General features: G+C 38.5%; 1 protein-coding gene across 3 annotated transcripts in view; it reads right to left on the bottom strand.

Annotated features, from left to right (window-relative positions):
• INTS9 (integrator complex subunit 9) overlaps positions 1 to 13,761 on the bottom strand; it is a 106,522-nt gene that overhangs the window by 65,161 nt on the left and 27,600 nt on the right. For 2 of the 3 annotated variants that reach the window (XM_047717471.1, XM_047717472.1), the window contains exon 2: positions 6,689 to 6,816. The exons of the other annotated variant lie outside the window; for it this stretch is intronic. In XM_047717471.1, the coding sequence (XP_047573427.1) occupies positions 6,689 to 6,816 (128 nt within the window). The remainder of the gene's footprint in view (positions 1 to 6,688; positions 6,817 to 13,761) is intronic. 3 annotated transcript variants of the gene reach the window in all.

Raw genomic sequence — 13,761 nt, 5'->3', positions numbered from 1 at the left:
TTCATCTTTCCATCTCCTAGTGGACTCCGAGAAATGGGCTGAGGGTATTAGAGGGGAAGGGAATGAGGGGATGGGTGAGCCCGCTGATAGGTATTAAGGAGGGCACGTGCTGCATGGAGCACTGGGTGTTATATGCAAACAATGAATCTTGGAACACTGCATCAAAAACTAGTGATGTACTATATGGTGACTAACATAACACAATAAAAAAAATAAAATAAAATTTGGAAGGTGAATATATTAGAAAAATTATGATTATGGATAAAACATCTTTCCATCTCTTATTAACAATAATTTCTTAGGGAAAAGTGCCATTAAAAATGTTATAGTCAAAAACCCATGTATACAAGATCTGCTATTTATACTATTAAAGTACAGTTGACATACAGCAATAGTTTTAGGTATACAACATAGTGATTCAACAATTCTATACATTACTAAATGCTCACTACGATAACTGTAGTCACTGGATATCACCATACATTATTACAATATTAATGACCATATTCCTTATGCAGTACTATTCATCTCCATGACTTATATCTATACTACTAAATCCCCTTTCCCACTTACTTATTTATTTTTTAAATTTTATTTATTTATTTGACAGAAAGAGATCACAAGTAGGCAGAGAGGCAGGCAGAGAGAGTGAGAGGGAAGCAGGCTCCCTGCTGAGCAGAGAGCCCGATGCAGGACTCGATCCCAGGACCCTGAGATCATGACCCGAGCCGAAGGCAGCGGCTTAACCCACTGAGCCACCCAGGCGCCCCCCCTCCACTTATTTTTTTAAAAAATAGATAAAATATTCCCATAAGTAAATAAATAACCTAAGGCATTTAAAAGTAATCTATAGCCTAAAAAAAATAATGGAAGGTAGAACAAACATGATACGCAACTCATTTTCTCTTTTAACTTTTCATTTTTCCAGCTTCTTACTTTGAAATGCATTACTTTTATAATCAGAAAAGAATGTAAGAGGCATGACTACATTTATTCATTCAAAAAATATTTGTAAAAGCTTACTCTGAACAATGTATACAAAGTGCAAGGATATGACAGTACGTAAAATAATCCTTGAGTTTCAGGAGTGTGCACTTTAGTACAGGGAGATGGTAAAAAGCAATCACAACAGAATAAAATAAAAGCTATGACGGGGTAAGCAGAAATGTTATGGGTTCATACAGAAAGGGCACCTTTGATGGCATGGGGTGCTGTGGGAAAACTGGGAATAGGAATTAGGAGGTGAGGGTGGAGGAGGTTTTCCATAAAGAAGGAACAGGGAGGCAATAGCCTCAACATGTGGTAGTAATAGTACTGCAGGAGAATGAGGTGTTCACTTTCACTCATTCAATAATGAATCTTTCTTTATGTGTCAGGCATGTAGGTACTGGTGATGTGACCATGAACACAACATACCTGTCCTCCTGAGTAATCACACAAAAAGAACACCAGATGTTAAAAATGATGATGCAGTCTAGTCCAAAGTTCCCTAAAGAGGGACTGGTCAAGGCAGCATCAAAAGACTTCTCTGGGTCTATGATGATTGAGATCTGGACTGTTCTAGATTAAAGGGGAAACTAAGTCAAAGGGCAGGGTTTGGCGGGAAGAGAGAAAGACAGCTACAAGGCCCATACTTTCCTCCAAGTCATTCTGACCAACCTTTGTCCTGGACATCTTACATAAAAGGTTATTCAAATGAAGTTTCAAGAAGAGGCCCATTTACGGTGCCTGGGTGGCTCAGTCCTTAAATATCTCCCTTCCGGGGCACCTGCGTGGCTCAGTGGGTTAAGCCGCTGCCTTCAGCTCAGGTCATGATCTCAGAGTCCTGGGATCGAGTCCTACATCGGGCTCTCTGCTCAGCAGGAAGCCTGCTTCTCTCTCTCTCTCTCTCTCTCTCTCTGCCTGCCTCTCCATCTACTTGTAATCTCTGTCAAATAAAATCTTAAAAAAAAAAAAAAATCTCCCTTCCACTCAGGTCATGATCTCAGAGCCTGCTTCTTCCTTTCCCACTCCCCCTGCTTGTGTTCCTTCTCTCACTGTCTCTCTGCCAAATTAAAAAGTAAAATCTTTGAAAAAAAAAAAAAAAAAGAAGAGGCCTATTTACCCTCTCTCACCACATCCGACCAGACGCTATCTCTAGATCCTTCCTATATAGAAACTGGAGGCATAAAGACTCTTGCTAAGTAGTCTAAGTTAAGGGAAGGGGGGTTGCAGGAGGGGGAAAAGAGCCTTTATGGCTGAAGGAAAAATTTGCGTGACTGCTCCCGAGCAGGAGATAGGATTTCTCTGAAACTGAAAGGAAATAAAAAGTGAGATACTACAGGGGTAAGCATAAACCACAATATGCCAAGATGAACTTGGTATTTATCCCGAGAGCAATGAAAACCACTGAAAGGTTTTAAACAGGTGAGAGACAAGATTAGATTTCTATTTCTAAAAATTGATTCTGAAGAAAATGGACATCATGTACAATCTGATAATATATATGAGTATTTGTGCAGTATTCTTATCAAAATAACCCCAACCTAAACATGAGGAGACATCAGACAAACCCAAACTGAAAGACATTATATAAAATAATTAACCCATACTCCTAAAAATGACAAGGTTATAAAGAGACTGCGAAACTCTTCCAGATTAATGGAGACTAAAGACAGGACAACTAAATGCAATCTGTGACCTGGACTGGATCCTGGACCAGTACTGCTATTCTTTTTTTGCTATAAAAGGCATTATAGTGAGGGGCGCCTGGTGGCTCAGTGGGTTAAAGCCTCTGCCTTTGGCTCAGGTCATGATCTCAGGGTCCTGGGATCGAGCCCCACATGGGGCTCTCTGCTCTGTGGAGAGCCTGCTTCCTCCTCTCTCTCTCTGCCTGCCTCTCTGCCTACTTGTAATCTCTGTCTGTCAAATACATAAATAAAAAATCTTTAAAAAAAAAAGGCATTATAGTGAAATAAGAACTGGTCTAACTTGGGAAATATGAAAAAGGTATACAGCTTAGATACTAGCACAGTGTCAGTGCAAGTTATTTTGATTCACTGATTTTGATTAGTGTACTGTGGTAATGTAAAATAATTTCCTTTTTCTTAGCAAATAGGCCCTCAAGTATTTAGGCAGTAAAGGTAAATCTTTCAAATGAGTCAGAAAAATTGTATGCATGCATACATATCAAGAGAAAGTGATAAAGTACATGTGATAAAATATTAACCTGGGTAATTGGGAGTTGTTTGTACTATTCTTGCAACTTCTCTGTAAATCTGAAATGATTTCAAATAAAAAAGTTACACAAAAATGGCTCTGGATTCAGACAAGGGCAGGTTCAGAATTTAAGAAACTGACTAGGAGGCCTTGACAGTAATGCCTATAAAGATGGTCATGCCTACAGCAGGACTAAAGAGAAATGACTGGATTCCAGGGTCTTTGAGAAGGTAAAAATAACAAGAGTTCATATAGGATTGGATATGGACAACGAGAAAGAGTGGCATATCCAAGTTACCTCCCAGTTTTCTCGCTTTCATATCAGCATGCCAGTCACTAAGATAGGGTACACTGTGGAGGAAACCTAGGTCTGGGAGGGTTTTCTCTCCTCTTCTGAATGAAGTCTACTCATGGGCTCAGTTTGGGGTATGCTGAGTTTTGAAGAACCTTCAAAGCCACATCCAAGGAGAGAAAGAAACTCAGCAGGCATTTTGGATACATGAATCTGGAACTCAGAAGAGCATTATTAACTAAAGATACACATTTGTAGGTTATTGTTTAGATGATTATCAAAGCCCTAAGCACTTAGGAAATTCCCTTGATGGAGAATCTGATGCCCAAGCACTGGATATGGAAGAATTCTGATATGTGACTATTGTAAGAGAAAGGTCAATCTCCAAAGCAGATAGAAAAGAAGAGTCAGAAAAGAGGAAAAGCAGAAATGCATGACGATGGAGGACAGTTCTGCCAAAGGGCCAAGTGGGATGAGAATTGTGTCACTGCATCTAGTGACATAGAAGTCACTGCTGACTCTAGAGAGCAGTGTTCTGATAGGTGATATGGGCAAACCACAGACTGGAGAGGAGTTAGTAATGCTGAAGGGGAAAGTGGAGTCAAGAGAAGGTTAAAATTTTTTTTTAAAATACTGTTAGAGGGGCGCCTGTGTGGCTCAGTGGGTTAAAGCCTCTGCCTTTGGCTCAGGTCATGATCCCAGAGTCCTGGGATCGAGCCCCACATCGGGCTCTCTGCTCAGAAGGGAGCCTGCTTCCTCCTCTCTCTCTCTGCCTGCCTCTCTGCCTACTTGTGATCTCTGTCTAATAAATAAATAAAATCTTAAAAAAAAAATACTAGGTTAGAAATAACCGAGCATAATTAAATGGGAAGAACTGAATCAAGATGAAAAGGTTCAAGATAAAGAAAAGATTACAATTAAGAGTGAAACTGCTATCAAGAAGGGTTGGAATCTGGAGAAGATAAAAGGATTCATTCATATGACATATCTTAACTGAGTAGCTACTACATGCCAAGAACTATTTTAGGCACTGGGGATTCAGTGAAGGGAACAGAAAAAATCCCTGCCCTTAGGGATTTTTAAAATCTTCTAGTGGAGAAAATAAAGAATATATAAAGTAAATGCATATATATAATGTAATGGTAAGTACTAGGAAGAAAAATAAAGCAGGACAAGGGGTTAGGGAGGGACTGGGGGTACTATTTTAGCTAAGAGTATCTCCAAAGTTTCTGGCCTCAACAACAGAAAATACTTTTTGTAAGGAACATATATATGGGCTGCCAATCATCCCACTAGCGTAACTTCCCTCTGACAGAAGAACAATGATAAGGGGAAGCGAGTGGAAGTGCATTCCAATGCTGAGTCAGTGAGAATAAAGAATTAGGTAAAGACAAGAATGAACAGGAAAGGGAAAATATGCAGCTAGAACTGTCTGCCCAGTTCAGGACTGGAGCAGCAAGATAACTCATGACCTTGCAGAGTGTGCAGGCCCCCTTTTGGAAACTCTCGTAATACCTTATTTAAAATTTTTTTTTAGTAATTATCACAAGCATGTGAAACAAGTGTAATGAAGTCTTTGGCTGTGGAATACTTCCTTCCCAACAGAATAAAAGCTCCATGAGGAAAGGAAAGTTGTCTTATTCACGTCTGTATCCTCTGGTCCAGCACAGTGCAGATTCTTAATAAACACAAAATAAATTAAAACTGTAATCTCTGGGGGGAACCAGACAATAATATCAGACTATTTCAGTAAGAAATAACCTGTCAGTCATTTTTTACAGAAATATGATACCTATAGTTTCTGAAGCAACTGTAATTATATATATATAGACAGATAATATCTGTGGATAATAAATGTATTTCTAAGTGTTGTGTGATAACTGAATTTTATCAGCTTTGCATAAAATGTAATCTGGAATTATCTCTGAATTCTTTCTGTCCCCTTCACCTTATTGTGTCCCTTATCTCAGAAAAAAAATCAAAGGTTGAGTTTTAATTATACTTTCTCTAGAAGATTATCATTATGAATAATCATTGCACACAGTGATGTCTTCAGAAATGAATGAGATATATTAGATGGTTTGCCCAGGTTGCTATGCTTTTAAGCTCTTAAATCTGCTTTATTTTTTTATTTTATTTTATTTTTTTAAAGATTTTATTTATTTATTTGACAGAGAGAAATCACAAGTAGGCAGAGAGAGAGGAGGAAGCAGGCTCCCCGCTGAGCAGAAAGCCCGATGTGGGGCTCGAACCCAGGACCTGGGATCATGACCTGAGCCGAAGGCAGCAGCTTAACCCACTGAGCCACCCAGGCGCCCCTTAAATCTGCTTTAGATAGGGGCGCCTGGGTGGCTCAGTGGGTTGGGCCGCTGCCTTCGGCTCAGGTCATGATCCCCGGTCCTGGGTTCGAGTCCCGCATCGGGCTTTCTGCTCAGCAGGGAGCCTGCTTCCTCCTCTCTCTGTGCCTGCCTCTCTGCTTACTTGTGATTTCTCTCTGTCAAATAAATAAATAAAATCTTTAAAAAAAAAAAAAAAAAATCTGCTTTAGATAGCTTTTCTGTCTCTCCTATGTGAAAATACTTTTTGTTACTGGGAATATATTTGCTTCTGTAAGTTACCCACCTCTCTTACAAATTGCTGTTTTCAATTAGCAGCAAGCTGGGAAAACAAGTCTTTAGACAAAGTCATAGTAAGAGTAAACAGTGGTGACTATAGGTTTTGGGTAATCTGTTTTAAGACAAGGACTTTGGCTTCATATGTGATTCCATGATATCTATAGCTATTATGAAAATAACACATAGATACTTATCAAAAAGAAATGTCAGGCTCTATGATGTCAAGTCCCTGCAAAGGCAGTTAAATGATTCTAAAATTCAATTCTTGGGCTCATCAGTTGACCATTTATCAGCTCCTACATGAATTAGCAAGAAAGATGAAATATACATGACCTCACTTGCACAGAGCAGTTGCAGGAACATTTTACAGATGCTCAGAAGAAGTTATAATAAAGAAGTCAATCAATAAATCAATACAACACTTTCCATCAACCCAGCCAAAGAAATAATTCTGATGAAGAACATTTTTAAGTGAACAAAGTAAACTAAGGACAACACACAAGGTACTGGTAATCTTTATGCTAAGCAGCACCATTTTTCAACAAACTAAAGCTCATTTTGTCCCAGATGCAGCAGCACATACCTCTGAACAAGCGGCAAAGGAAGGAAATTGAGAGTGGAAGTCATGTCCAGTCCACAGTCCAACATAATGGTAGTTGATTTGAATTTGAGCACATTGCACGGTAAGGTCGGGTGCCCCGACAGGCAATACTGAAAAAAATTAAATCATTTTTAACAATAACCAATTACAGAAAAAGTCTAAAGAGTCCAGTGAATTAAGTAAAACTGATCACGTCTCTTATAAGAACAGTGTATAAATTCAGCTAACTTTCTTTGCAGCTTCTGGCTACTACTTCCCTCAGCAGTTCAAAAGGCTCATGTCATAATTTTCCATAGGGCACCGAGTTCTATCTCAGGCAAGCACACTTTTGGAGGGACCAAAATTATTCTAAGTAGAAAGTTCACAGGGTTTAGTTATCTGCCCCTGCCCCAACCCCTCACAGGACACTTCCAAATCCCCACTGTCCCAATGTACCTAAGTACTGCCTTAAGCTATAGAGGTCCATTAAGTTCCAAGCTGGATCCTCAAACAGTGCTATAGGTTAGTTTTTCTCCTGTGAAGAGGTCAAGTGATTTTCCTCAAAGAGGAAGTGACTGGAAAGGGTTAATAAGCCAAGTCTCAGTAAGGAGTTATGGCCCATCTTTGTCAGAAGAAATGACTCAAAAGGACAAGTGACTTCTCTGATGTGCAGATACTTAAATAGAAATGAGGGACACCTACTCCCAACCAATCAAGAGTCTCTTGCCTGGGGCAGCAGACCTCAGAAGTCAAAGGGGCACAAGCCACAGTGGCATATTCAAAGGAGAGTGATGAGGCGAGACAATACACTGACCTCGAACATTTCTCATGTCCTCCTCGATGTAGTGGGAATGAAAGATATGCCCCACTGAAAATTATTTATATGGGATGTACCCTGTCACCTTTCATAATTCTATTGCTGCTCTGAAGAAAAGAAAGGGGGAAAAGACCTTTTCCCCTACTCTTAAAGTCATCCTATAGAAGCCTCCCTTGACAGCAAAGTCCAGAAAACGGAGGGATCAAAGCTCTCAATTCCTCAACAAGTACATTCTCCCTTTCTGATTTAAGTACAAGTCCAACACAAGTCAGGGTAATGTGACATCAATGCCTGGCCCCACATGGCCATAGTAGCTCAGGCTGTCTTTCTAGGTATTTGCTGCTCTGTTGGTTCTGTCACTGGATACATTTCCTCCTTTTTTCCAGAGGATATTACAGGGACTGATAATTTTTTAAAATTGCATGTTCTAAAAATGATAAGGACAAGAGCCAAGAAATTGTGGTTATTCTGTAAGCTTTTTCTTTATTCCAAGTTTATGTATGATGACTATATTTTCCAAACCAAAATTCACAGCTCATGGTCTGAAAAGGTACAGGATAACTTGTGAAGAAAACATCACAAGCTATTTAAAATTGTAACTGTCCTAAAAAAAAAAAAAAAAAAGTCCAGGAAGCATGGTTTGGGTAGTTAGACTTTACCTAAGTTCATTCTTTGACAGGTATCAGAAATACAGAAAAAAAAAAACAAAAAAAAAACTGTCCTACTAATTAAGACAGAACTATCCCGGGCACCTGGGTGGCTCAGTGGGTTAAAGCCTCCGGTTTCGGCTCAGGTCATGATCCCAGGGTCCTGGGATCGAGAGCTCTGCATCGGATTCTCTGCTCAGCAGGGAGCCTGCTTTCCTTCCTCTCTCTGCCTGCCTCTCTGCCTACTTGTGATCTCTGTCTGTCAAATAAATTAAAAAAAAAAAAAAAAAAAAAAAAGAACTATCCCTACCTACATCCTCCATCTGTTTCCTTATTGCTAGCTTGGTCTTTATCCCTATATAAGAGTAACTTACTGAAGGTAAACTATCTCAAAACAAACACAAACATCATATTAAACTTGCCCCAAACATAACAAATGTTCTAATAAGAGCTTTCCTTTATTTCTCTTTTAAAAAAATCCGATATTCAGAAAAAATTAAGAAGAAATAAAATGAAATGTATAATGGTTACTTCTAGGTGGAAAGATTATGGTATAATTTTCTTCTTCCAGCTTTCTGTATTTTCCAAATGTTTGACAATGACCATTTACCTACACTTGTACAGTTGGAAGAAAAAAAGACTAAAACAAAACTGAAAACTTTTTGGGCCACGCTGAATGACAAAGCTTTTTGTCCTTCATCCTTAACTCTAAATTATAGATAACAAGTTATGCCAGAATGGACATGTAAAAGCTGCTGCTCAAAAGGAGTTAGCTAAAGACTTTGTATTTGCTCTTGTCATGTAAGGATAAAGAAAGGTGAGGAACATTTTGTAAGAGCTGTGACTGAATGGAAGGAACATTTTCAGAGCCTCTACTAAGGGAGTGCCAGACCTTGATCTCACTAGCTCCATTTTTATGGATGAGGAAATTGAGCTTAACAAAGTTTGAGCCACTTGTCTAAGAGCCAAAGACATACAGCAAGGTCTCCTCACTCCAAAGATTCCACTCATGTCTTGCAAATTGCACTGCTCACTTCATGGGTCAAATGAGTCAGCTGAGACTGACTGACGGGGCCGAGGTTCACGCAACCAGCAAATGAGGCACCTGCAAGGTGTTTGAAGTTAGCCTGTGTCCAGTGATGCTCTTTTTAAACACACAGCTCATAATCTAGTGAAGATTAGGAGATGAATACACAAAAACATTAATCATGTGACTTAAATCTTAAAACTAGGAATAAATCTGTATTACCAAAAGCCTGAAAAATAGCAGAAAGAAAAATAATCACCCACAACCATTGTTCTATGCCATCTTCTTTTTTAAAGATTTCATTTATTTATTTTAGTGACAGTGTGCGTGAGAGAGAACGTGAGCGGGGTAAGGGGCAGAAGGAAAAGCAGTCTCCCCACTGAACAGGGAGCCGGATACAGGGCTTGATTCCTGGACCCCAAGATCATGACCTGAGCCTACAGCAGAAGCTTACCTGACCAAGCCAGGCTCCCCTCCATCTTTTTTCTTATTTGTAAAAGCTGTAATTTTAGTGAACATACAGCTGTATGCTGCTTTGAAAGCTCAAGATGACTGTGTTTTCTTTGTCTATGTTGCATCACACTTCATTTTTATTGGCTGCCTAAGTAAATATACCATGGTGTGTTTAATCATTCCTTTACTGATGAACATTTAGGGTTGCCTCCAGTTGCTCTATTACAAACATGGCTGTGGTGATCACTTTAGTGCTTATGGCTTTTTCCATATTAGACTATTTCTTTAGAGGATTCCCAGAAGTGGCATTAACTAGGTCAAAAAATATGAGCATTTTATGGCTCCTGAAATATGCTGCCAAAATGCTTTCCAAAAAAGGTTGTACCTATTTACAATGTCATCAGTTATATATCAGAAGATCTGTTTCACTGCTTATTCCCATCAGCATTATGGTCAAAACCATCTAGAATCTATACTAAAATGAAGCTGTAATATTAGTAGTAGCAATCCTGAAGCAATTAAATGGCCCTGCACAGGAAAGTCAACTACTTGATACATGGCTTTCATTTTGAGAAGGAGTTTGGAGAAATGATTCAAAAAGCAGGGGGTTTGAAGTAAGACTGCCTGGGCTCAAATCCTGAATGAGCTCATTATTAATGCGTGAGGTGGGGAAAATCACTTCACTCTGCAAAGACTGAGTTCCCCCATCTCTAAGATGCAGTAATAGAAGCTACCCTCCTCAAGCTGGGAGGACTGAAAGCATGGAAACTGCCTGACCTGTAGTATGTGTTCATTGCTAGTTTACAGAACAATTAAAGGGCTGAAAAGGCCACCTATATTTGGGAGGGTCACCTAAATTTACAGCATTTTAGAGAAGAAATTCTATTCTATAGTAGCATTCACTAATGTCTCAGACACTTGTGTATCCCACAGACTAGGTAAAAGTGAGTGAATAATTTTATAAATACGGTCTATTGCTAGTTTTCCCTCTAGGAAGATACAGTCACTACCGAGTACAGAAATGAGTAATCTAGCTAATATAAGGTTTTATAATCTTTTTCTAGCTTAATAAACACAGAGCAATGCTTTCCTGTTAGTTTTATTCCTAACTAGTAACAAAGCTGCAGGTTTTTCTGTGTAAAGATTTACTATCAACATTTACTTGTCTCCCTGTTGATCTCCTTTTAATACTGAATAAATGGAATGTGGTTATGGAATATATATATATGTATATATATATATACATATATATATATATATGCATTTATTTTTTGATGATTTTTTTCAGTTAAACATACTACATATTTTTCCCATTCTTTTTTTTTTTTTTAAAGATTTTATTTATTTATTTGTCATAGAGAGAGAAGCGAGAGTGAGCACAGGCAGAGGCAGAGGGAGAAGCAGGCTCCTTGCCAAGCAAGGAGCCCGATGTGGGACTCGATCCCAGGACGCTGGGATCATGACCTGAGCCAAAGGCAGCTGCTTAACCAACTGAGCCACCCAGGCGTCCCTATTTTTCCCATTCTTTACTTTCATTAAAAAAATTGCAGGACGTTTCAAACATACAAGTAAGCAAAATTAGTATAACAAATGCTCATGACTCAACATGGATGAGTTTAACAACTATCTGTATTCTTTCTTTGCTGCTTTTCTTTTGATATTAACACATTTCAGAATAGCTATTATGGTGACAAACAACTGATCTCTGAAAATACTGTTTTCATAAATAGTCTTAAATTAATCTCTTATCCATAACTGGGACAAAAAAACCCAAGTCCATTTTCCTCAATGCCTTAGCAAAATTCATGAAAGGTGACTCCTTTCACCTTTAAGTTATTCTTGGTTTGTAACTTACACCTCCAAGTCCTATAGCCGTTTATATTTTTGAAGCCTCTGTTTTGTCCATGGGGCTTGTTTTTTATTTTTACTTCTAATGCTGTAATGTTTATACTTTGCAATATTTTCAAGTACATTAGAATGACTAGACTTCAGTCTAAAGACACATTTTCCCAAGGATGTCAATGGAGGCTACATTCAATCTATATGTTAATTTAGGGAATATCGCCATTTTTAAAAAATATATTTTTAAAAATATTTTTTATTTATTCATTTGAGAGAGAGAGAGACCGCATGGTGAGTGCACAAGCTGGGGGAGGGGCAGCAGGAAAGGGAGAAGAAGTTGACTCCCTGCTGAGCAGGGAGCCCCATGTGGGGCTCAATCCGAGGACCCTGGGATCATGACCTGAGGTGAAGACAGATGCTTAACTGACTGAGCCACCAGGTGCCCCTCCCATTTTTTTTTTTTAAGATTTTATTTATTTATTTGACAGAGAGAGAAAGAGAGATCACAAGTAGGCAGATTGGGGGGGGGCGCGGTGGGGAGCAGGCTCCCTGCTGAGCAGAGAGCCGGATGAGGGGCTCAATCCCAGGACCCTGAGATCGTGACCTGAGCGGAAGGCAGAGCCTTAACCCACTGAGCCACCTGGCTGCCCCACCCCTGCCATTTTTAATATGTAACAACATTTCTCTGAGCCAGGAGCAATGCAGTATTTTCTCTACTAATTTTTTTCTTCCTTTACAATTTAAAATATTTTCTTCCTTAGTTCATAAGCAACCATCCAGTTATCAATAAGTGTATTTTTGCTTTCTAATTTCTATTTAATTTTTGCTCTATTTTATTTATTTATTATTTTTTTAAAGATTTTATTTATTTATTTGACAGACAGAGATCACAAGTAGACTGAGAGGCAGGCAGAAAGAGAAAGGAGGAAGCAGGCTCCCTGCTGAGCAGAAAGCACGATGTGGGGCTTGATCCCAGGACCCTGGGATCATGACCTGAGCCAAAGGCAGAGGCTTTAACCCACTGAGCCACCCAGGCGGCCCTTGTTCTGTTTTGTTAAACTGCTACATTTAAAAATTTCTGCAGTTGGATGTGTAGCTGACTAAAATACGCATTCAGGCTACAAATAGGCCTGTAAGTGATGCTCTGGATGTGTTTTACAAGTTTATATTGTGTTTTCAATGTATGCATTTCTAAATACTATGTAATTTCCATTATGATTTATTTTTTGAGTCACAAACTGCTTACAAGTGTGTTTGGTTTAATCTCAAAATATACAGGCGGTAATGATTATCTTTTGGTTACTGACTTCTAATTTTATTATGGTCAGAGAATGGAATTTGTATATTACTTCTTGGATCTTTATTTAAATTTGCTTTATGATTCTGTGCACTCTAAATAGTTGATTTTTTACAATGACCCAATTATAAATGAAAATTGAAAAGACATAATCTAATTGTGTATACAGAATAGATTAACTTTATTACCTTACTTAAATCTCCCATACTCTTACTTGCTTGAGTCTTAGGAGAGAAAAACTTGTCAATTTATAATTTTGTCAAATGTTGTTTTATATATATATATATATTTTTTTTTTAAGATTTTATTTTTATTTATTTGAAACAGAGAGAGAGAGATCACAAGTATGCAGAGAGGCAGGCATAGAGAAAGAGAGGAGAAAGCAGGCTCCCCGCTGAGCAGAGAGCCCGATGCGGGCCTCGATCCCAGGACCCTGAGATCATGACCTGAGCCAAAGGCAGAGTCTTAACCCACTGAGCCACCCAGGCACCCTGTTTTATATATTTTGAAGTTTCACTACTAGGTAAATAAGAGTCAGTATTATTACTAGTATTTTCCTTTGGTGAATCATTGTCTCACGTGGTATTTTAAGTGAAGTTTCACACATACATAGTTAACAGTGAATCAAACAGTCTTATAAGCTATAAAAAATCTCATAGTCCCATTCTGAAAGCTAACTACTTTTGACTCTTCCAGCTATTTCTTCTAGTTACATCTGTATTTCTCAGTAATATGGTTATACTGTTGTTTTTTGGTTTATTGAATTTTAGTTATTTATTGACTTTTTTCTATTATGGAAGCTACCCACAAGTTAATGAAGCTTTGCTAACTAAGATATGTACAAAAGGATTCCCTATCACAGTCAAAGAAATTCACGTGAAGGCAACTGCCATATTCCTTTGACTAGATAAAAGAAATTTCAAAGGAAAGGGAATTTAGTTTAACAGATTAATCAGTGCCATGATTAAAGCATTGTGTCATGGTTTAATTCTC

Source organism: Lutra lutra, chromosome 2 (assembly GCF_902655055.1).
Source record: "Lutra lutra chromosome 2, mLutLut1.2, whole genome shotgun sequence".
In the NCBI taxonomy this organism is placed as follows: Eukaryota; Metazoa; Chordata; class Mammalia; order Carnivora; family Mustelidae; genus Lutra; species Lutra lutra.
This window is presented reverse-complemented; position numbering and strand designations above follow the sequence as displayed.